This window comes from Primulina huaijiensis, chromosome 12 (genome assembly GCF_012295235.1).
Source record: "Primulina huaijiensis isolate GDHJ02 chromosome 12, ASM1229523v2, whole genome shotgun sequence".
NCBI lineage: Eukaryota > Viridiplantae > Streptophyta > Magnoliopsida > Lamiales > Gesneriaceae > Primulina > Primulina huaijiensis.
The window spans coordinates 8,611,435-8,636,756 of NC_133317.1; the positions used below are offsets into that span (position 1 = coordinate 8,611,435).

Consider the following 25,322-nt stretch of genomic DNA (forward strand, 5'->3'; position numbering starts at 1 on the left):
TCAATCTCCTTGATTACTAAGAAGTTCGGTGATTCCTTGAAGAAAATGAGAGATAAAAAGAAAATCATGTCAAAACCGAAAATTTCTTCAGTCCCTTTAGAGAGAAATAAAATGTTTACACCTAATCAAGGGAACTCTAAACCGAGAAATGAAGTGATGACTCGACCTGAAACTGAAAAATTGGATTCCGTACAATGTATAGAGTGTTCTGGATATGGACATTATGTAAATGAATGTACCAATCGACTTCGCATAAATAAAAGCATGGCAGTTTTCTTGAGTGATGAAGATACTGATGAAGAGCTTGAAACCAGTAAAGGAGGTGATTTCACCTCACTGTCTGCCATGTTGAAGAATTCATGACGACTGCAAGTCAACCCACTTGGTGTTGCAACACCAGGACGCAACACCATTGCAAAGTCAGTATGTCTCAATGTAAATCTCTTGGGAACCTAGACGTCGATGAAATCCAGGAATCTGATCAGGAAGAGCTTACTATAGAGACTGTCCAGATGATGTATGAATAATTGTACGATGATTGGCTTAAAAGAAATGAGACAAATTCTGTGCTCTCAAAGGAAAATACTGAATTAAGGAGCAGTTTATCTCGTCTTGAAGTTTTATTGAGTAGAAAGGATCTCGAACTGTGCAAAATCAAGGATGATCTTGAGAAAGCTTCAAGGACTCTTGCTAAATTCAACTCAAGTTTATCAAAACTTGACTCAATGCTAACTATGGGAAAGGATAGCAGGACTAGCCTTGGATATGTTGAAAGCGTATACGAACATGGTGAATCTTCCAACTCTGGATCAAAATCAACTGTGTTTGTAAAGGGAAGTGAAGACTGTTCTGTTCTCTTATTAGTAAACCCTACTCTGAAGACTTTGCCAATCACACAACAAGCCTATGAACAAGCGCTGAAACAAAACAGAGCATCTTCCTCGCCTTTGAAAGTTGACTCGTCAGTAAAGATGTCTAAAAACAAGATGCCAACGTCAACTTCTAAATCGAAGCAAAGAAAGCGCCGCTTTATTTGCCACTACTGTCATAAGCCAGGTCACATCAAACCTTTTTGTTTTAAGCTGAGAAACGACTACCTGAATTGGCATTCGAATCAAGTGTTTCACAAGGTGTTTCCCAACACCGAGCACAACACTGCAGTCAAGAAATCTTCCTCTAGAAAAATATGAGTACCCAGAACTGTTACTCGATGCAATGTCATTTATACTTCTTTAAAAACTAACATTGCATGTGTATGGTATTTTGATAGTGGGTGCTCTCGCCACATGACCAAATCCAAAGAACACCTCACAGAGTATGTTGAAGTAAACAGTGGGCGTGTAACCTATGATGGTGGTGCCAAAGAAAGAATTGTAGGAAAAAGAACCCTGAATATTGATGGGATTCCTGAACTTCATAATGTTCTACACGTTGAAGGACTTAATTCGAACATAGTAAGCATAAGTCAACTCTGTGATGATGATTTACATGTTAGGTTCAACAAAAATAATTGTGGAGTTTTTAATGATGCCAATGTTTGTGTAATGTCAGGTGCTCGATCTGCTTGCAATTGTTATCAGCTGGGAGAAGTTGATGATTGTCGTAGTGCCAAGGTGAGTGATCTAGACCTCTGGCATAAAAAACTGGGACATGTAAGCTTCAAGACCTTAAAGAAGCTGTGTAAGTTTGATGTTGTAAAAGTTATGTCAAACTTGAGTTCTGGTCCTACTTATGTCTGTGGACCATGTCAGAAAGGTAAGAAAACCCGTGTTTCACACTTGGTGTTGCAACACTTTGGGACAATATGGTGCCTTGAACTCTTACACATGGATCTAATTGGTCCGATGGAAGTAGAGAGCTTGGGTGGTAAGAGATACTCATTTGTGTGTGTTGATGATTTTTCGCGTTTCACTTGGGTGAGTTTTCTTAGAGAAAAATCTGATACATTTGATGTTTTTAAGAAGTTGCATGATAGAATAACAAATTTGCATGGAATGAGGGTGGTTAAAAGAAGAACTGATCATGATAAAGAGTTCGAAAATTCTTATTTTAATTCTTTGTGTGAAAAGAAAGGAATCTCTCATGAATTTTCAGCTCCAAAGACCCCTCAACAAAATGGAATAGCTGAAAGGAATGGCTCGAGTTATGCTAAGCTCAAAGAATTTGTCGAAATGTTTTTGGGCCGAAACCTTGAATACAGCATGTCACATTTCCAACCGAGTATTTTTAAAGAGTGGATCTACCATGACTTCCTATGAAACCATCATGGGGAAGAAACAAAACCTCAAATACTTTCATATCTTCGGTTGTGTTTGTTATGTTTTAAATGATCGTGATCATCTTGAAAAATTTGATTCCAAAAGTGATAAGTGCCTATTTCTCGGATATTCAATGAATAGTCGAGCTTATTGTGCGTTTAACTTGAGAACTAGGACAACTATTGAATCTATTAATGTTGTGTTTGATGATTTTGCATATCTAACAGGAAAAACCATGGAGGATTGTACTGAAGGACGGCTGGACGCAAGTGAGTCACTGACCAAAAACATTATTGAGACCAATGAGGCAACACCCAGCACAACACCAACAGAAACAGTGGAAAATGAAGAAGACAATGATTATGGGGTTAATAATGAAGGGAATGATATTCCAAGCAAGATTCAAAAGAACCATCAATCATCACAGATCATTGGTGAGGTGCATGATGAAGTTCAAACAAGAAAGAAAGAAAAAGTGGACTACCGTAAAATGATTGGTCTGGTATGCATGAGCTCCAAATTTTCCCAGGTAAGTCACTCTTGTTTTGTATCTCAAATTGAACACAAGAACATTAATGATGTATTAAAAGATGAATTCTGGGTCAATGCAATGCAGGAAGAACTTGAACACTTTGTACGCAGTGATGTTTGGGATTTGGTCCCTAGACCATCGAATACCAATGTTATTGGAACAAAATGGATTTTCAAAAATAAAACAGACGAATATGGTAACATTGTTCGAAACAAGACTCGGTTGGTAGCTAAAGGATATACACAAGTTGAGGGGATGTATTTTGATGAAACCTTCTCTCTTGTAGCCCGAATTGAGTCAGTCTGACTACTACTTGCAATAGCATTCCATATGTGTATCAAATTGTATCAAATGTATGTAAAGAGTGTCTTTTCAAATGTAATTTTGAATGAGGAAGCATATATAAGTCAAGCGAAAGAATTTGAAGATCCTCATCACATGGAGCATGTATACAAGCTGAAGAAGGCTCTATATAGACTGAAACAGGCTCCACGAGCATGGTATGATAGGTTGGCTGATTACTTAATCAACTTGGGCTTAAACGTGGTGAGGTTGATAAAACCTTCTTTATTAAAAAATTGAAGCATGATATTTTGATTTGCAAAGTTTATGTAGATGACATTGTCTTTGGTGCTTCATCACAAAAGCTTGTTGATAACTTTGTTGAGTGCATTGTTGGAACTTTTCAAGTTCGCAATCTTGATTTTGATGTTATCAAAACTTGTTAATTTGTGTTACTAATAATCTATCTTAGTATGCAGAAGCTAGGATCAGTCACGAGCTGTTTACATCACAAACTGAAGACCTAAATGATCGCACAAACTGAATCGGTCTAACTGTTACGTCAATTGAGCAGTCCAGCTAATTGTCCAGTTCATAGGTGGTTCAGCAAGAGAACCTCAGAAGCCTAACCAGCCGAAAGAGTGTTCAACTGATGAAGAAACACAGCTGATCAATTCAACTGAACGACAGTGAAATCAGTTCAAATGACTTGTCAACTGATTTCACCAGCTCAACTGAAGATCAGTTCTGATGACCAGTCCGAAGGATCAGACAGAATTTTTCAGTTGTAGATGAAGACCAACTCTTTCAGTGGATTCCAGCTGTGCGTGAAGGTACAAAGCCATTGTCCAGACAAAGGACAATAATGGACGTTGCATCAGAGCATTAAAGACAAAACGTTTCAGAATGGCAGTCGAAAAGTCGAGATACAAAGTTCAAGAAACAAATTCAAGATGAAACGGATACAATAAATGAGTCTCACTGTACGATCAGTTTTTTCCGCCTATATAAAGAGAAGATCAGTGAAGACTCAATAACAACAACACAACAACAACATAAATAAGAGAGAAAAGAAAGGGCACATACATTACAAATCAGCTTTCAGAAGCAATCAGCCCAGAGGGACACTTTAACGTGTTATCAGCTTAGTATAGAAGCTTTCATCCCTCAGTGTGTGAGAACATCTTTGTTCAGTTCTCACACACAAACACTCTCAACCACCCAAATACCGTCCTGCACAAAGACGTTAAACTTGTGTATGTAGTCTTTGACACATAGACGTTAAAGAAGTGTTGGCTAGAAGGTGTTGCCTTCAGTCGTAGCTAGGAGTTCAGTTTAGGCAGTAGTGTATGTCCTAGCTGAGTGGGTTTGTACAAAGTGTTGTATAAATCAAAGTCTTTTAGTGGATCCTACCCATTGTGGTAGAAGGGGTGACGTAGGAGCAGTTGAAGTCTCCGAACATCCATAAATATATCTTGTGTATTCAGCTGATTAACTGCTGTTTTCAAATTGTTTTGATCAGTTAGAGTATCCGTCAGTTCAGTTGTCACCATAACTGAACTGAAGAATGCAAAAACTAATCTACCCTTTCTCAGTTATTCAGTTTATACAAGTTAAAATATTTTTTAATAACAGTCTTCTTTACGAAAGATTACTTCGAGTTTCTTCCGCTTGGTTTTAAACCAAACTCGATTTTATTCATCGGTGTTAATATTTTTAGAACACGAGCTATTGCAGCTCATTGAAGAATATAGTGTTCGAAATGCCTTCGAAAGCACTAGCACACTCGATCCTTCATGCATGTCTTCACAATTTGAAATGAGCATGGTAGAAGAGTTGAATTTCTTCCTTGGATTACAAGTTAAACAACTTCATGATGGTATATTTCTGTGTCAATCTAAGTATGCTAAGAATCTGCTTAAAAAGTTCTCAAATGATAATTCTAAGCATATGAAAACTCTCATGGGGTCAAGTGAAAAACTGTCGAAAGATGATGTTGTCGACTGTGTTGATAACACATTGTACTGCATCATCATCGGTAGTCTTTTGTATTTAACTGCTACTCACCCCGATATCATGTTCAATGTGTGTTTGTGTGCTAGGTACCAAGCAAATCCAAAAATATCACACCTAAAAGCTGTGAAACGTATACTTAGATACATTGCAGGTACACTAGAATTAGGATTGTGGTATACACAAGAAACAAACATAAATTTGGTAGGTTTTTCTGATGCTGACTGGGCCGGAGACCTAGATGATAGGAAGACCACATCGGGTGGGTGTTTTTACCTAGGGAATAACCTTGTGTCTTGGTACAATAAGAAGCAAAATTGTGTGTCCTTGTCCACAGCAGAGTCTGAGTATGTAGCTGGTGCTAGTTGTTGCTCACAACTTGTTTGGATGAATCAAATGATTGATGATTATGGTTTTCACAGTGACATCATGATGGTATATTGTGACAACTCCAGTTCTATAGACATTTCTAAGAATCATGTTCAACAATCTCGAACAAAATACATAGACATAAGACATCACTTTATTCAAGATTTGGTTGAAAAGGCTTAATTCGACTGGAATTTATTAGGACTGAGAATCAACAGACTGATAAATTCACGAAACCACATGACTTTGAGAGATTTTCAAATCTTCGGAAGTCTCTCAGCATGTGCGTACAATGATCACACACACATGTTGTCATTAGTGTTAGCAACACCAGTGACAACACCATTTTTGCATGTCCATTTTAGGATGCTAAGCATACTGCATAATCAGAATTATCCTATTTGGTTGTGCTATGTATACTAATGCTGGTAATTACCTCAGTGTGTACCCTGACTGAGTAAAATCTTCCAATCAAAGTGCGTAAGTACTTTATTCTCAATCTCAGCCATAAAAAAATTGAGGATTTATCAAGAATCTCTTGAACATGTCCAATACGAAAAAAATGAACTGAGGAACTTGAGGTTTTTGGAGAAAAACAGAAAAAAAAGAAAAAATTAAAATTGTTAGATTAGAAGAAAATTAAAAAAGCTACCTAGAAGAATCTTTTGAAGACCGTTCTTCTAGTGTGGGAGCTACCACTTCTAAGCTAAAATAGAGATGAAAAAAGCTACCTAGAGGAGTCATTTGAAGACCGTTCTTCTAGTGTGAGAGCTACCATGTCTAAACCAAAATTTTTTATGGAATGATTGACTCATAACCAATGTTGTTTCACTATGGTGTTGCCAACACGAAGTTCCAACACAACACAATCTTTACATTGCCTGACATTTTGACATTTCATCCTATCAAAGGCATATTTAGGACATGCATATTTTTTTATCGTGAATTTATTATGTATAGTGATAAATCAGTACTTGAACTTTAAAAGTTGATGAAAACTTTAATTACCAAAATTTTGAATTTGTGTGACAAAATTATGTCAGTGGGTTATAATCGACGTGGGTTTTTAATGGATAATCTTCGGGAAATGTTGGAGCGAATCAATGTTCCTGTTGAACTTAGGGGTAAAATTGTGATTAGTGGTTCGGATAAAATTCCGAAATATTACCGTTGGAGCAGGGAGAGTTTGTTACAGGATTGCGAGTTTTGTGTTTTTTTTACCGTTGCACTGTGTGGTTATTTATGATGGTATGACATTTCGATTCAAGCTCATTTCACTCTCAACTCCTTCGTACACTTAAACCCTCCTGATTACTCTGAAGTGCTAACCCTAAATTTGTTTTTATCCTTCGTCAACAGATACAAATGGATAAATTTGATCCTTCGGATATTCGCAACGAAATGGCTGCTAGCCGTGGTGTTCCCCCTACTGTATCAACACCACCAGCAACACCAACAGCACCTCCTACCGAGAATCCATTGTAGATTGTTATTGCTGCTCTTGAGGCAGTTCCATTGGAAATTATTGCTCCTGGTGAGCCAAGGAATCCACTGGATATCAATAATCCACCGGATTTTGAGGCCTATCAGAGGGCATTTCCCCTATAACCTCAAACTGTACAAAGACGTTCAAAGCGACAAGCGGGATATAGCCCTGATTTTTCTCCAGCGAAGAAACCCCGATCTACCTCATTTATTCTGGATCCTAACTTCTCGTCAGGGGATGACTCGGATGATGATGATTTCGAATTGGTTGCAAGACCACGTCACTCTGCTACATCTAATCACTATACTGCTGCCTCCTCCTCCACAACACCACCGACCGTGACTGAGCCACAGGAAGGCCCAGGTGAATCCAGTTTTTCTTCGGAAGATGAGGAATCTTTGGCCGAATTCTTAATCGTCTAAGAGAAAAAAAGAATGTAGATATCGAGGCCTATGAAAGGTATAACTTAATCTCATTCCTCACAAATCGCCGCTTACTCGCAACAGTGACCTCAGTAATGCCCTATCCAAAGAGGCATGTGCGAGAATTCTACGGCAATCTGACTGCTGCTAGGCAATGTGAATTTCGTCCACTTCGGATGAGTGTTTGTGCGCGATTCCATTTACCAGTTCTCTCCTGAAGTTATCAACGAACACTATGGCACACCGAGTTCTACTGAGGATGCTCCTCCAGCTAACATTGATGAAATCACCACCGTGCTGACTGGGGGTGTTATCACCAAGTTTCCAGTCCGTCCTCATCGCCTTGCTGCTGCTACTTTAACTTCTTTCTATTCGGAACTGCACAAGAAAACATTCAAAAATTGGACTCCTTCCTCAAACACCACGGTGTTAACTAGGCCACATGCCTCTATCTTTTTTGACATTAGTACTGATCGCTCTTTCGATTTCGGACAATTGGAGTTCAACACTGTCATGCAATTTTTCGAAGGAGGATTGAAGTCGACAAAGCTCCCCTTTCCATATCTGATGTATGGAATTCTAGAATTACAGGAGTTTGTCAAGGAAGAAGATGAACACTTGGTGGAAATAGGGGAATCACTGAAAATTTCCCCAGCCTACTTCAAGGGTAATCGGAAATTAGGTCTTCCCTGGTATGCTCCTGATGTTGCCCCTGATGATGGCAACATGGCCTCTTCATCCATCTCAACCCCTAAAGGGTATGTTGTGCTTTCGGCTTCCCATCTTCAAGCACAAATTGATTTTGGTCTACAACAGATTCAAAAGGCCAAGGAGATCTTTGCATATTATGAGGACCTAGTGGCAGAATATAGACTAATTCTGATTGTTGGCCTGCATTCTGGTCAAAAAGAGAGAGTAGGAAGTTTGCCAAAAATGACAAAAACAGATGATGATGCGGTTACCTCAGCCCCAGCAGGAGCTAATACAGACACAGAAGAAGAACAAGACTAGTTGTCTTTGTTTCTCTTGTTTCTTTGCACCCATCGCTAAGTCTTTATGTTTTTGTTGCTCCTATACTTTGTTTCTTCTTAATGAATCCCCGTTTCATGTGCTTTCGTATGATTTCTAGTGTTCTAGGTTGGTGTCGACAACACCAATAGTCTAACATGTTTAATTCAAGGGGAGACGAACTTTACCGAAGAGGGAGAAATACTCTTTCTCTCAGAAGGAGCTTAACTCACTTAACTAGCTTAACGAGCTTAACCGACTGAAATGCTTGTCAAGATTATCATTTTTGAATGTTTTTTCTAGAAAGGCAAAAAGAGGGAGATTGAAAGGAATATTTTATTCTTTTATTATTTTGCTAAATTGATATTATCAATTTAAGATTTTGTCTTTCTAGATTATTAAAATCTTGCTTGATGTAATTCTAAATAATAATATCTTGGTTTACTTATCTCTAGATACTATAAGATTTGATTTTAATATGGTATTTATCTCTAAGATATTTTATCCTAATTTGAAAGACTTTTATGCATATTAAACTCTTGTTTCCATGTTTGTAGGATTGATTTTATGAGAAGATAATGTGGCCAAGATATTGTTGCATATATACGGAATATAGAGATGAGAATTAAAAAGACTTGGAGAGGAGAAGAGAGTTGCTGGAGTTTTTCTCTGAACACACTCATATTTCAGAGTTGAAGATTTTCGTGTGAACACTTTGAGTGATTTCATTAATATTTGTAAGGATGATAACTTTCATTTATCAGGTCAAACGCAAATAATTATAGCAAAGACGAGAACTCAGATGAAGAAGATTTTGGATTAATAGATGGTAACTCAAATATTTGTTTTTCATTATTCTATAGCTATGTATGTTATCTTGATCAAGTAATCGAAAAAATTTATTGTGTTTTGTCTTCTGCTGAAGGATGACGGAGCTGATGACATCAAAGAAACCAGCAAACCTGATGATGCACCACAGTGAGGATAGTCGCCTACATAGAGTCATCTCTTCTCCATTGTGTTTTTTTATTTGGTGAAGTTTATTTGTAATTTTCTCCCCCTTGTTTTGTCTTTATGGATTAAATCTTTTTTAATACAACGCGAACGCTCGTGTGTGTGCTGTCCAAATTTAAATATGTATACATATGGTGTTTTTAAGTACAATTTGAATGTTTTGTCCAATCGATAATGCATAGAATAAGGAAAATGAGAAATGACATAAAAAGTGGTGGTTGCTAGCAAAAGTCTAAATACAGGAAAAAAAGAATGGAGAATGGGCATGAAACAGACTTAGAAAACAAACCCAAAATGAACAAAATCCACACTAGGAGAACTCGACTATCTAGAATGGACATGGGCAATATATTTAATCATGGTCACTAATTTGTAGATATTTCAAATTCTCTTGTATCTTTTCCAAATTCTTCTTTATCTCATCCAAGTTATGTTCTATCCCTTGCAACTTGTTTATTTGTTCGGGCTGCGAAACTTTTCCCTTTGTATTTGAACTTAAAGATGTAGGTGAACTTGAACTTTCATTTGCACTTGATTTGGAGAAAGTACTTGCAGCGTGTTTCACTAGAAATGTACCATAAGCTCTTTCTGTTTCCTCTCTATTTTTGAAAGACTGGTGGACCACACCCTTATGTCCGTTAACTTTAGAAGATGCTTCTCCCCACGTGTCATAAATATTTGGTTCACGTACAACAAAGACGACATATGTTTTCCCCTATAGTGTACAAAAAATCACAAACTTTATCAACATGCAGCAAAAGAAGATTAAAACTACAAACAATTACAAGTTAAACAACTCACCATTGTTAAAACTCAACAACACAAGTATAGCACTGATGCAGGTCCTAGGCATTAATCAATGAGTTGGAACAACAACATTATAAGAAAAATGAATTGCATGGTACAAAGAATTTTATAAACTCACCTTTGGTAATGAATGTATCGGCTTTAGCGGATTTAAGCATGGACAGTAGCAGATGATTAAGAAAAGAATATGAACAAAGCTTGCTGCATAAGTAGAAGAAAAGAGAAACAAAACATTTCACACAACAAATGCATCAAATATTTATAGACCTAAATCGAATTTCGAATTTCACTATGAGATTCAAACTAAATTATCATGTTTCAATCCATCAAAGTTAAAAAGCATCAGTATTTGCATATGCACATGCTCAATAAATTCCCATAACACTTACACATACATGGAAAAAAAAATTTCCTAATCCCAATCTCGTAACGAATAGAAACGGAAACAGGTAATCGCGGGTAAAGATCCTAATTTTTCGACTCCCTTGAAAAAATGACTAGTAAACTGGGATAAAAAACCAAATCCTTATATTCCAAACAGTCAAATTTTTTTAAAGGTGGAATCAAAAGCTACAGCGCCTCAACTTCATGCAGAAACAATTCAAAATTTAACTTTTTTCTACAAAGTTATTGCAGGTTCCATCTGTACTATCAGTAACGAGGGTTCGATTTCGTGTTTGTGCGCGTACTCAGTGGGTGTGAACATGAGAATTTAGTTTGTTGGAATTTCAGAAAAATCATATTACATACCTCTTTTGATGTTACATACCAGTTTTGATTTAAGAATCGTGGATCTTTTTTCAACGGAAAAACTCGGTCGAGTAGCTTTTCATCCTTCGGTGCTTGAATTGAGTCTTCGGGGTCTGCCCTATCCTTTACTGAAATTTGAGCGTGAGTGAAGGGATGTACATACAAAGACAAAAATTTTTTCTGGCACAATTTTTCTCATGAAATGAAATCCCAATCATTCATACCACACCCAAGATCGAACGAACGCCTTCTGTTTAATTTATTGTTTTTATTTTAAAAAAAATATTGAAAAAAGACAGCTGGCCTATGTCGCCCATAATATATTATCTTTTATTTAATATATTTTTATATAAAACCTTCAAATATAAAGTATAAATGGATTAGACAAATAATAAACTAAAAATCAATAAAAATATTACTTAATTCTCTAAATATCATTTTATAGAATGTACATAAATCTAAATAAAATTATTCTATATGATTAAATTTTGGTTTTTTCGGTTGGCTCGTTTTACATATGTTATCCAAAAACGACTCATATAAACTTCGATTTTACTATTTATATATATAAAAGAAATCAATTTTTGGTTCAATTCGGTTTCCAATTTTTTAGGTTCGGATTTCAGGTTTATTCGGTTTAAATCAAAATTTGAACACCCGAATATGTGAGGGAACGAGAGGGAAGAAAATTTCAGGAAAGTTTGGCCATTTTTCAAATCCAAAGTAAAATGTGAAACGAAAGGATGTAAAAATGTGTACATCCACTTGACTGAATATGTTATATTTGCTTGTTTATAAATATCATTATATACGTTTTGATACTTCTTACGATCCTAACATTTCTTGAAAATATATAAATAGTTTTCCTTCTATTAAAGAAAAAGAAATTAAATCGCATATTGTGTTCAAAGATTTCCCATTTCAATAAAAATTCCATTACGAAAGGGAAAACACATTATCAAAGTAAAAGGTAAACATTTGCCCACTCAACAATAAGGAAATATTTGTTATCAAACGAGAGTGAAATATAAGACTCTAAAAGCTAGACATTCAAGAGAACTACATCTTACATAATCAAATACATTCAAGGAGTGCTTGAAACTCACACCAAGCCCGTAAAGACGGCTCTGTAAATGGTCAGTCTGAGCTTGCACCTAGACCCAAAAGTTGGGCGTAATGCACCTTGAGCCTAGCCACGTGTCTAGCTAAAGCCTTCTCATAACTATGATCTTTACCAGATCAACATTATTTCAGTCTAACTTCACAAGTATGAATCAAGCATTTCGCCTGAAAACTATTTCTTCATTCTTCTTCAAGGCCATATGAGAGTCGCGAGCCCTTGAACGTCATTTTATTGTCCATATGGTTCATCAACTTCAGTAGTTTCAGCTCTTTGAAACTGTGAGAGAGGAAGAAATCAGCGAGCATAGCTTGAAACAACTAATCAATATATATTGTGACAAAGAGTCTACTACTGTTTTCAGAGTATTTCACATTTAGTTTGAAATTTTACCAAAATAAAACCAATTGCAATGATTCTTTAGGCAAACCAATACGTCGTCACAGTAGGTCGTGTTAGTACTACTATGACAAAAATACACTAAAAACGAGTGAGGTAAAAAAAAAAAACAAAAGATATCTGAGTTCAAGATTTATAAAAAGCACAGATGCACAAAACCAATGCACGCAAACCAGACAATTGCTTCGAACAACAAAAATAAAGTAATATCAGAAATTCAAGCTAGCGTGGATCAATACATGGTTGCTAGCGTTGGCAATTTTTACAGTAAAATTATGGTGGTCAGAAGTGATATGCCATGCAGAACTCGACTATAATGGTGGTCACGATTCTTTCTAGTATGATAATCGAAACGAATAAAGCATTACAACTTGAAGTTTCAAAAAAGTTTACTATGTAGGAAAGATAAAGTGAAATTAAGTCAATAATGGCTACACAAGTGAGACCGTGCAGTGTGACAGACCAGCTTGTGTGGGTGATAGTATGTAAGTAAACCCTGGCATGCATGTAATTATTCTTCGGAATAAAATGTAAAGAGCAGATACTAACTAAAACAATTTGAGAATTGCTTTAACACTACAATTTACTTTTAATTAAAATTACGTGAAATAACATAATGAACAACTAATATGTACAGAAACAATTTCTTTACAATTTAGTCCAATCCAAATCAAAATCAAGACCTCAGCTAAGGTGGTCTGTGTTTCCCTATGATCACTGCTGAAAAAGTAAACCATTATTTCTATATGTCCAACCTGAAATCTTTGAAACAGTTGTAGCGTAGTATTTCTTGACGCCTTGGAAATGCAGTTCAAAATGCATAAATAGCATTTGCTCATGCTAAGGACTCATATAAATGCTGGTAAATCCAAGTCCTTTGTAATACAGAACTATTTTTGTGCAGGTCAAAGACGGTTGTTTTGCCAGAAATGCTAAAGTGAGCTTACCCGTCGAAAGAGTAAGTTCCATAGAGATCCAAGGTGGCAACTTCGCATTTTTAACCCGTGGCAAGCACAATTAAACCTGCATAATCGAAAGATATAACCTAGAACAAGGTCACACTTCAGGATAAGAGAAGTAAAACATTCATACGAGGAGATAATATTATTTATTTTTCTTCACATGACAGCAGCAGGTTAAATTAAAACTATTGGCGTGACTGCGCGGTTGTTTAAAAAAAATTAAAACTATTTGCTTTCTAACACCGACTGATAACGATAATGAGTTGTTCCCATGAGGTAAAATAAAAACGATCGAATGGAGAGGCAAAATACAAGTATAGTCTTGGCAACATCAAGGGGTCACACATTTCCCTTTCCAACCTTAGTTAGATCATGATATGATTCAAAACAATAATGACGGTCTAAGTGTTTTTACTGCACGCATATTATCATTAACTATTTGTACCAATTATGTTAATAAGGCAAAGAGATCCTATTAAGATCGATCAGGTTTGCTGATAGGTTGTAACTCATAACTAAAGCTGCCAAGGGAATATTTACTGGACACCTAAATATAAACTCGTTGAGCTTATAATATTTTTACAGTCCCAAGTTCAACTTGATGATAACTGGAGCGGCTAATCAGATCTCAAATGATGGTTCCAACATTGAGAAAATGTTCGATTACAAGGATGAAAGGAGGAAACACTGAAACAGTGGATAGTAAAGGTGACAAAGATTAAACACGAGATACTATCAACTCCTCCCTAGTTTTAGGAACAGATGACTAAATGTGACCGCGTTATTAGATTGGACTTCTAATGTGATCCAATTAGCATTATCTGAACACAACTGGATTACCATCATGCTAAGCACATGATGTAAATGGCATATTTCTATAATGAAATGTGATTGATGGAATTTGTTTTTAGATAATTCATATATTTTCTAACTTAAAAAGTTATCATCATCTCAATTCCAGTGGCTGTAAGAAGATGATAAAAATCGGTAAAAGAATGCTCTTTCTGTTTACCCATGTCAAAATACAATGCCACCGTCCAGTCTCCAAAATATACGCCTTTGAAATACAATCATCTCCATCTTTTGCAGCAATATGAAAAACACTGAGCAGTTCTTCCAGTTGATATATTCTGCATCTGATAAACAGAAAATAAAAAGAGAAATGAGGTCAACCTCGATCTGCTTTTAAATGTAAAACATAAACCATACAGATAAGGAGGCTATCATATATTACCATTTACCAGATAAACAATTGTTACATCCGCAACATGATAATACTAAAATGATAAACAAATAACTAAAAAATTGTGGGGAGGTGTAGGGTGTCTAATTTTTACCATTCACAGTTATTTGGGAAGTTGAGACACTTTTGTGGGGAACGACATTCAACTCTCTTGTCTCAAGCTCGTGCTTCAAGTAGGAGAGGTCGGTCAATGCAGCACAATAACCACAAAATTAGGCCAACTTGGGTTCATAGACATTAATGGGAGCATACCCTCTTTCCAACATTTCATTAAGCAAGGCATTAGCCTCTTCCCTATTGCCGATCTCGAAATACTTACGTATAAGGCAACCATAAACAACTTCATCAGGTTGAACACCTTTCTCAATCATCTCATAAAGCAGACCCCTGGCTCGCTGAAGTTGACCACATCTAGAGAGTCCATATATCAAACATGTATAGGCATAAAGATCAAACTCCACCCCACTTTGAGACATTGCATTTACCAGATCTAAGGCATCCTCGATGTTCCCATGCTTAAAGTTTCCATCAATCAAGGATGTATAAGCAATTTTATCGGGAAATAAGCCCTCGTCAAGCATCGCCAGATACAGCTTTTTTGCGGCATCGATATGGTTGTTTTTCCAGAGACCGTGAATTAGTGATGTATAAATAACAATATTAGGTAGCAAACCATTGCTTTTCATCAAATTAAAATAATCAATGGCCTCTTGGACAAATCCCAATCTGCATAAACCATTAATTAACGAGCAATATGTCACAATGGTTGGAGGTGTTCCTCTTTCTTGCATTTTGTTTAGCAGATTCCTTGCCTCTCCATCTTTACCTGCCTTCAAATATGCATCAATAAGTGATGTGTATATCACATCACTGACCTTTATATTACGCCCATTCATTTCATCCAACAAAACATTCACATCTTCAAACCTGCCCTTGTTGCAAAGTCCCCAGATTAGAGTTCCGTAGAGTAATAAATCAGCTTGTATATTGTTCTCTTTCATTTTTCCCACAATGCCCATTGCGTCATCCATCCTGTTTGCTTTTAGATACCCATGAATAAAAGCTGTATAGATTCTCTCGTTAGGTACCACCTCATTTTCTAGCATTGCTCTAAATACTTCTTCAGCTTCTTTTATCTTCCCTTCTTCGCATAGGCCATCAACCAATGCTGTATAGGTGACAATATTTAGCTTCACAGTGGCTTCCAACATCTCTTTTACAAGCTTCAATGCATTGTCAATATTTCCCACTTTAAAATTAGCATCAATTAAAGAAGTATAGGTGTATTCATTAGGTGTGAGACCAACTCGCCTCATGTCTACAAAAAATTTTATTGCCTGTTCCAACATTCCTTCCTTACAAAAAGCATCTATGAATGTGCTATATGTTACAACATTAGGCTTAAGAAGTCTTTCCTTCATCTCCCTAAGATAGTTGAATGCCAGAGGCATGTTCTCAAATTTACAAAAACAATTAATCAATGTATTATATGTAATTATGTCAGGATTACAACCTGCTTCTATCATCTCCTCGTAAAAACTAATCATATGATCCAACTCGCCGAGTTTACCATGAGCGTCTATGAAAGAGTTGTAAGTGACAACATCAGGAAGAATACCCATGCCCTTCATTTTGTCAAGCAAGCTTTTTGCAGCTAGCAAGTTCCCCTCTTTACAAAAATAACCAATAACTATGTTATAGGTATAGACAGATTGTGCTATTCCAGCCCCGACCATATCACTAAAAAACTTCTTCACCAAAACTCCATCTGTCACCTTGGAACACTTATGCAAAAGAATATTACAAGACCTCACTTTCGGGACAATTCTAAAGTTTCTCATCCTCAAGAAACACTCCCTAGCTTCCTCTAGCAATCCCAACTCAACAAGTACACTAAATAGCGCATCAAACACCCCATAGCCTGGTCTGCAGACGTTCCTTGTCAACCACAAAACATCTAATATACTACTGCAAGGAGATTGTTTGTTACCATTTTCACCAAGTTTCTTCACCCTAACCAATTGTGTCAGAACATCGTGGGCATCATGGTACATTCTCGAACCGAACAAAATGTGAGCAGCTACGCAGTAATTCTCCACCGTATGCAAAAATCCATTTTGTGATTGAGCCCACTTAAACCACTTCAAAGCTAATAAAGGATCTTGCTTCAGTTCAAGCAAGATTCTGGACACCCAATTGGGGGCTAAAGCTGACTCAAAGAATCCAACTAACCTACAATCATCCCATCTCCCTTCACTCACAATTTTCTTTATCGTTCCTCTATCGAACAGCCCATCAAATCTACTTAAATCTGGAGTTGTAGAAAAGGGGTATCGACAAACACAAGAAAAATGAGTTGCCCAAATGAACGCCTTTCCTGAAAACACATAATATGAAGAAATCGGTAGAGATGTTCTACAAGCAGCATCATAGCGACATCTTGTGATCCCGCGGAACAGAAAAAACATGGCTAGACCAACAGCAAGGATACATGAGACGAATTTGAAACTCAGCTCCATTTGAAATCAGAAACCGATTCAATCATTGCTATCTCATGAAACAACGAAAATGTTTGCAGAAGATTGTTGTTTGAGCGGAGTGATGTGTTACGAAGGAGGATTTGTGTAGGGTTTTTGGCAGAGGTTTAGAAATGCCACCCATTTCATTTTTATGACTGGCTCCATTTTTTTTAATTAAAAATCATTGATATAATATGAAAGGCAAAAACTTGTGGAAGAAGATCTCACGGGTCGTATCTGTGAGACGAGTCTCTTATTTGGGTCATCCATGAAAAAGTATTACTTTTTATGCTAAGAGTATTACTTTTTATTGTGAATATGGGTAGGGTTAACCCGTGTCACAGATTAAGATCCGTGAGACGGTCTCACATGAGACTTACTCAATCTGAAATAATGATTTGTTGCGAGGGGGTATTTGCAAATATGACCTCCCCACAACAAAATTTAAAGGTCAAAGGTCTCATATAGTTTTTTTTTTTTTTTTTTTTGTCAATAGGTCTTCTTTAAATTAAAAGTTAATCAAAATATTAATTAATAGGGTTTGTGGGTTAATTGAGAAACATCACCCAAATCACCGTAAGGTTCTCATCTCTCCTTCCTCTCTTCTCTTCATTTCTTCCTTCCATCGCATCTTGCCCATTTTTCTCTCATTTTTATCATTCTCCTTCATTTCATTTCTAACTTTTTTAACCTCTTCATTTTCTCTTCTCCAAAAAAATATAAATTAGAATCAAATATTAATGACATTTGCATTCTCATGCAATACGTGTTTTCATAGGATTATTGGAATATCAGTATAAAGTATTTTATTTGGATATTTATGTTTTCATGTGTGTGGATTATCAGCTACTCAAGTAATTTGATTTCTCATTCAGTTTGTTAAAACATTTATTTCAGTCGGTTAAATTATATATTTCAGTCAGTCAATAGCATTCAGTCGGTTTGTTAAATCATATATTATAGTCAGTCGGTCAGTTAAATCATATATTAAAGTCGCTTAATATCATTCAGTCAGTCGGTTCATATTCAGTAGGTTGAAACATTTATTTACGTAGGTTAAGTTATGCATTTCAGTCGATCAATATCATTCAATCAGTCGGTTATAGTTATATATTTCCAACTCTCTTACATCCATTATTTATACTGTTTATTTAGATTGTGTGGACATCAATATGATTCAAATCTTAATTAATTTTGATAGTGAATGGAAGGTTGACGGTGAACATAAATATTCATGGTGTGATGGAAGTAATTCGGGATGGCATGCTATATCTATTGATGATAGTAATGTAAGTATTGAAGATGTTGAAGATGCAATTTTTGAGACACTTCATTTGGATAGACATGATATGGTATTGAAGCTAAGTTACTTGCCGAAATTTGAGGCATGTAATCCAAGACCAATATATATAAAAAGCTCAAGAGCATTGACAACATATCTGTCTTTTGGGGTTTCAAATGTTAGACCTTTGCTTCATGTTGAAATTATCAAAACAAGTGGCTTTGAAACAAGTTATGAAAAAACTGACAATGCTAAAGATTTTGAAGTTTGTATAGATCATAATGATGAGATGGTCGACAGTTGTGAAACTGAAGTATATGGTGGTAATGAGAGAACATATGATGAATATGTTGATGGAGTATTTTTTGAGAATGACTTAGACAATGAAATGAATGAGCATGAGAATGGGGTGGATGAAATAACAAGTATTGATAATGTGGTAACAGAAATTGTTGAGAATGAATCTGTTGTGAATGAATAGAAACATGTTGAAGAGCTTACATTGTATACAACACATAATACACAAGTTGAATTTTCTTATCCTGAACAAGATGTGCAAGATTCTACATTATTAGCCACAGTATGAGATGCTGAAGGGAATGTGACTTATTCTTTTAATGATTTGTCTAATTTTTTTGTCGGTCAAGAGTTTGAGAGTAAAGATGAATTTCAAATAGAATTGTTTAAGATTTGTTTAAATGCGTCCTTTGAAATAGATGTTCGAAAATCCAACAAAAAAATTTATGATGTTAGATGTGTTACATCGAGTTGCAGTTGGAAAATACGTGCATCACAAACAGAGAATTCATCACGATTCTCTATACGTGTTTATCATAACACACATATTTGTGACCTTTCATATCAGAGGAAAATGCATCGACAAGCAACATCAGACTTTGTAGCAAAGATTTTGGTTGAAAATTTTATAGGACAACTCAGTTTGTTTGAACCAAAAAATATAATTACAATGATGCAAAATAAAGGTGTTGAAATTAGTTACTTCAAAGCATGGAGGGGAAGACAACTTGCTTTGGATAAGTTACTTGGCAGTCCTGAAGAGAGTTATCGAATTATGCCTTCATATTTGTACATGATTGAACAAGTGAACAGAGGCTTGAAAACTGATTTGGCGACAGATTCAACAGGTAGATTTAAATATATATTTCTGGCATACGGGACATGAATTGATGTATTTCGTAGAATGAGAAAAGTTATATATGTCGATGGAACATTTTTAAAATGCAAATATAGAGGTTGTTTACTTGTTGCTACAGCCCAAGATGGTGACTTTCATCAATTTCCTATAGCATGGGCCATTGTTGACTCTGAGAATGATGATTCATGGACTTGGTTTTTGCAGAAGTTGAAGGAGTTTATTAATGATGATCCTAACTTGGTAATCATTTCTGACAGACATATATCTATTATTAATGTTGTTCGTACTGTATATGAGCATGCATCACATGTACATTGCTCGTGGCATCTTTCACAGAACCTTAAAAGAGTGTCTGGAGGAAAAGGTGGGATTGATTTGTTTATGAAAACAACATATGCATACAAAGTGTCTGAATTTGATGAGTTGTACGGATGTTTGAAAGAGAGGTATTCCAACATTGCATCGTATCTTGAAATGCATTCAACTCCTGACAAATGGTCTAGAGCTTATTCCCCTGGTGCTAGATACAATATAATGATGACAAATGGGGTAGAGTCAATAAATGCAAAACTTAAGACTGAAATCGAGATACATATTGTAGCATTGTTGGATGCAATTCATAAATTAACTTCAAAGTGGTTCAACAAGCATCGAAATGCAGCAGGTTCAGCTACGACGACACTTACTCCATCGACAGAGGCTATCTTGAGAGCTAATTTTACATTGTCACAACGGTTAAAAGCATCTCAACTCAATGCATTTGAGTATCACGTATACGGTGATGGGAATGATGAAGTTGTTAATTTATCTAATAGATCTTGTAGTTGTCGAGTGTTTCAAATTGATAAAATTCCATGCGCTCATGCAATTGCAGCAATTTATGGCGCAAAATTAGATTTGTATGAATTTTGCTCGCCCTACTACTCATCACAAATGTGGGCCCTCGCTTATGCTGATACCATATATCCGGTGCCCATTGCAAATGAATGGAACATTCCAGATCATTTTAAATACAATGAACTTCCCCTGGATGTCAAGAGGAAACGTGGTAGAGCACAAAAGGAAAGAATTCCTTCTATTGGGGAGTTTGGTCGGAAGAGAACTAAAAAATGTGGTGTATGTCATGAATCTGGCCATTGTCGAAAAAAATGCCCTAAGAGACAGACTGATGTGTAGACGAGTTGTTCAATTTTTTGTTTACGATGTTGTATTTGCATGTTGATTAGTTTTGTCAAGTTTGTTGTTTGAACAGGTTGTGCATGCAGATATAATTTGAATTGTCATTTACTGGTTTAATGCATATATATTCAGCAAGTTCAATGTGTTTAATCAATCGGTTACTGTATGTAGTTCAGTCAGTTCAATGTGTTTCAGACTGATGTGTATTAGTTTTTGTCAAGTTTGTTGTATGAACATGTTGTGTATGCAGATATAATTTGAATTGCCATTTAGTGGTTTAATGCATATATATTCGGTCTGTTCAATGTGTTTAATCAGTCGGTTAAATGTATATATATATGTTGATTCAATGTTTTTAATCAGTCTGTTGCTGAATATATTTCAGTCGGTTCAATGCAAATATATTTCAGTGTTTAATCATTCAGTTAATGCATATATTTCAGTCAGTTCAATGTGTTCAATCAGTCAGTTAATGCAAATATATCAGTCGGTTCAAAGTGTTTAAAATCATTTGGTTTAAAAGCATACATTTCAATTAACGTATAGCGTTTCAGTGGGAGACACTCTTTATTTCGGTCGGTTATACCATACATTGCGGTCGGTTATACCATGTATTTCAGTCAGTTCAACGTGTTTAATCATTTGGTTATTGTAAATATATCAGTTGGCCAAATGTAAAATCGGTCGGCTTATGAAAATATATCGGTCGGTTAATGCAAAAATATCAGTCGGTTAATGAATATAGTTACTAAATCAATCGATATAATTACTAAATGTCATATAACTCTAATAGTCTATCTGATAGTCAGTATAATCGACTGAAATTGTATGTTATATATAGAGTATAGTTACTAAATGCCATACAACCCTAATTGGGTATAACAAATCAATCACATATAGAGTATAGTTACTAAATGTCATATAACTCTAATGGTCTATGAGAGAGTCAGATGATTTATAAGGTTGAAATGACATTCTCATGGATTGCTCATTACAAATCAATCATATACAGAGTATAGTTACTAAATGTCATATTTTAGTCGGTTAATGAAACTTTAGTTGGTTTAGTGTGTTTAATCAGTCGGTCAAAGCATATGTTTCAGTCGGTTATTAAAAGATTTCAGTTGGTTCAATGTGTTTAATTAGTCAGTTAATGAATATATTTTAGTCGGTTAAAAAATATATTTGGACATTTGGATTCTTGAACTTATCTAATCGCTTGAACATACTTAATACTCCGTCTTCAATCACCATCAAAGCTGTACGATCGAGTATAGTTACTAAATCAATCACATATAGAGTATAGTTACTAAATGTCATATAACTCTAATGGTCTATGAGAGAGTCAGATGATTTATAAGGTTGAAATGACATTCTCATTGATTGCTCATTACAAATCAATTATATACAGAGTATAGTTACTAAATTTCATTAACCAGTCGGTCAAAGCATATGTTTCAGTCGGTTGTTAAAAGATTTCAGTTGGTTCAATGTGTTTAATCAGTCAGTTAATGAATATATTTCAGTTGAAATTTCGAGGACGAAATTTTTATAAGGAGGGGAGATTGTAACACTCCGAATATTTCTAATGGCTTGTATGTGTGTTATGTTAATGCTAATGAAGTTCAAAAGCATGATTATGGTTATGAGAACATGGAATGAAAGTTTGTTGAAGTATTTGTTTGTTTGGTTGGTTCGAATTGTGGTGGTAGTTACGGGTTTTAGCATAAATATTTGGATATTGATTCAAATGATATGAGGTTTCTTCCATTAGATAACTAAAATATAATACTACAACTTTCCTTACCTGGGGTCTGTGTATTTAATTTTTGTTAGCCGTAATGGCACGGACCCTTACCCAGGATCCGTGTTTGTGCAATTTTTCCAAAAAAAAAGGGATGATATTTCAGTAAGTTCAATGTGTTTAATCGGTCGGTTATTGCATATGTTTCAGTCGGTTAAAAAAATATTTCAGTTGGTTCTGTGGGTTTTATCAGTCGGTTAATTCATTTGTTTCAGTCGATTAATAAAATATTTCAGTTGGTTCCGTGGGTTTTATTAGTCGGTTAATAAACCCTAAAATATTTCAGTCAGTCCAACACATCCACAAAATCCAACACACCCACAAAATCATTCAACCATACATCACTTCGACAAACCCATTTCAAATCTATTACATTTGAGAGACCATCACATCAACATAAATCCGAGAGACTCACATCATACAAAATCATTGCAACTTTATAAAATACATTCACCAAACGATACAGATGTTGCTAAATATTTTCTATATGAATTCACAATCTGATCATTCAATGAATATGGAGACTGCTGAGACAACTCCACCTCAAATGTCTTGATCATCCATGCACCGCAATCAAAACTGTAAAATTAATTATTTTAAACTCATAAAAATATATCGAGATCAAATTATATAGTAGATCGTGTATTCTTTTTTATAAAAATCCAAAAATTCAAAAGCATACCTGCTGGCATTTTGCGGAAAATCTTTGGGTCGTGCTACTATCCAAATGTCTGGAATCTTGACCTTGCAATAATGTAGAAGATGTTGAACTACATCTTCTACCGGCTCAATATAAACATTCATTTCAGCATCTGTGTAGCAACTATGATTGCAATCATACATAGTAATGATTCCATCTTTCACGTTCACTACAACTGCTACCCAATGTATAAGCAAATTTAATGGAATCAATATGAAAGATGCATTTGCCCATGGTACTGAACTCCAATGATGACAATATCCATCAACATAGCGAAATAAATTCTTCCACTTGCTATTTTCAAATCATTAGGAGCATTACGATATACGAAGACTATATCTTGAGAAAAATATGGATCCATTATGGCAACATCCTGTTTTACCAAATGTGGGTATGTCTTCTACAACACAGATAGACCGTACATGCTCTCTTGTATGTGCTGCACATGTTGGACGCATGTTATATATATAATATTATGATTAGAACATAAATAGAACACAAAATCCTACTCACGCTTTGATCGAGCCAGTGCCTCGGATTGAGAAGGTCCGTAAACCACGACTTGTAATATGATCCAAACACACCTACTTTAAATAGATCATTCAATCTACTTATTTCTTTAGTAACAATTGGCAATACTTTCTTAATGGAAACACATTGCACCGGTTCAAATGAACCATTGTAAGGACCGATATAACCAAGTGCTGCCAAAGCAGGTGTCTCTGGTAGCTGTACATATGGAGAGAGATAAAATTGAGATTTCGTACTCTTCCGAGCATCTACATATGTAATGCATGTGTTGTAGATACTAGTACATATCGTCAAATCATAATTCCAAAAAATAAGAATAAAGTACAACACATACCCTTGTGAACTACGAGAGATGGTGTGATTTCCTATGGTAATGGCTTATCGTTAACAAACATAGTTGCTACATCACCAGCACCAACTAGGCTAGCATGTGCAGCTTCTTTATCACCACATTCAAAGATAGAGGTCTTTTGTAGCTCACCTACAACTAAAATAAAGTATTGTATCATAATAAAATAAAGGATTATTTCAAATATATAATTTACAAACACTTAACACATATTACTATTCTTTTTCTTGGACCGTGCATAGAAAATAATTCGTTCTCCAAATCGTTGTCGTTTGGTGGAAGGTGGTTCATCTACGATTCAACAAATAAATCAAGTTAAATAAAAATATGTAAAAATTTAAATTAAAATTTGAAAATCAAGCGTACGATGATGGGTGGCGTTGTTAAGTAGATCAAACACTTCTTCCTCTCACCTCATTCTTTCATTCAAGTCTCGATTGATAGAAGTTACCTCTTTGACCGTGTTATCTATGATTTAACAAATTAAATATCATTAGTGAAATAAAAAAGCATACCACAAACTGGATTTAAAAGAAAATATACCAAGATGTGTAAGAGGAGATATGAATGGTTCAACAATCGCCTATTGTCCAAGAGTCACTCCTTGATTGGAAACAGTTATCCCTGGCTCACCTACAATTAAAAAAAACATATTATTATAATTAGATAAATAATTATCTCTAACATTTTAAAACTCACAGAGCTTACATTTTTCATGGGTATTCTTTTTCTTAGATTGTGCAAAGACTTGAAATGTTCAAAACTTCCATTATACATTCAAGTTTGCTATCCAAATTTGAAACCATATCTTTCAACTCCACAAAGTTTCTGTCCACGTGCTCTTGTAAAGCTTTAACTTGTCCACTAGTATCTGATTTGCCGAAGACATCATCTCGTTCGACTTGATGGGATTGTTTTTCTAGTACTTTCTTGGCTAGACAAAGTTTAGAAGACCTCTTTGACTTATTTTTGGGACAAAGTTTCCTTTCATGGACTTCTTCTTTGGATTGAATGGTCTCTTTAGATTCAAAAAGAGTGAGATTCTTAGTGCAGTACACAGATTTTCCCTTCAACAACAATGAATTAATATAGGACAAATGGGAATCTGTACAAGAATCTTCAATGAAAATATTTCTA

At 35.4% G+C, this 25,322-nt stretch overlaps 2 protein-coding genes and 2 long non-coding RNA genes across 7 annotated transcripts; 1 reads left to right on the forward strand and 3 right to left on the reverse strand.

The window, feature by feature from the left end:
- Window positions 1–9,568: 9,568 nt before the first annotated feature.
- Window positions 9,569–11,155, reverse strand: LOC140989615 (uncharacterized). Its single transcript, XR_012177527.1, has 2 exons — window positions 10,186–11,155; window positions 9,569–10,099 (listed from the first exon to the last, which is right to left on the reverse strand). It is a non-coding gene; the product is annotated as an uncharacterized lncRNA (long non-coding RNA).
- Window positions 11,156–11,870: 715 nt separating this feature from the next.
- On the reverse strand, window positions 11,871–17,330 carry LOC140989971 (uncharacterized). 3 transcript variants are annotated; one of them, XM_073459550.1, is made up of 4 exons: window positions 14,760–17,330; window positions 14,435–14,558; window positions 13,216–13,505; window positions 11,871–12,235 (listed from the first exon to the last, which is right to left on the reverse strand). In XM_073459550.1, exon 1 carries the CDS (start codon window positions 17,182–17,184, stop codon window positions 14,878–14,880), a length of 2,307 nt encoding a protein of 768 aa, XP_073315651.1. In that variant the 5' UTR covers window positions 17,185–17,330; the 3' UTR covers window positions 11,871–12,235; window positions 13,216–13,505; window positions 14,435–14,558; window positions 14,760–14,877. The 3 variants fall into 3 exon arrangements, with proteins under 3 accessions (XP_073315651.1, XP_073315652.1, XP_073315650.1); XM_073459551.1 differs by having other exon boundaries at window positions 11,873–12,235; window positions 13,408–13,505; XM_073459549.1 differs by having other exon boundaries at window positions 11,877–12,340; window positions 13,408–13,505.
- A 2,103-nt stretch (window positions 17,331–19,433) lies between these two features.
- LOC140989386 (uncharacterized) lies at window positions 19,434–20,798 on the forward strand. Its single transcript, XM_073458593.1, has 2 exons — window positions 19,434–19,611; window positions 19,741–20,798. Exons 1-2 carry the CDS (start codon window positions 19,434–19,436, stop codon window positions 20,796–20,798), a joined length of 1,236 nt encoding a protein of 411 aa, XP_073314694.1.
- A 2,819-nt stretch (window positions 20,799–23,617) lies between these two features.
- LOC140989188 (uncharacterized) lies at window positions 23,618–24,596 on the reverse strand. 2 transcript variants are annotated; one of them, XR_012177454.1, is made up of 4 exons: window positions 24,552–24,596; window positions 24,171–24,323; window positions 23,819–24,034; window positions 23,618–23,744 (listed from the first exon to the last, which is right to left on the reverse strand). It is a non-coding gene; the product is annotated as an uncharacterized lncRNA (long non-coding RNA). The 2 variants fall into 2 exon arrangements; XR_012177453.1 differs by having other exon boundaries at window positions 23,819–24,084.
- Between the last annotated feature and the right edge of the window lie 726 nt (window positions 24,597–25,322).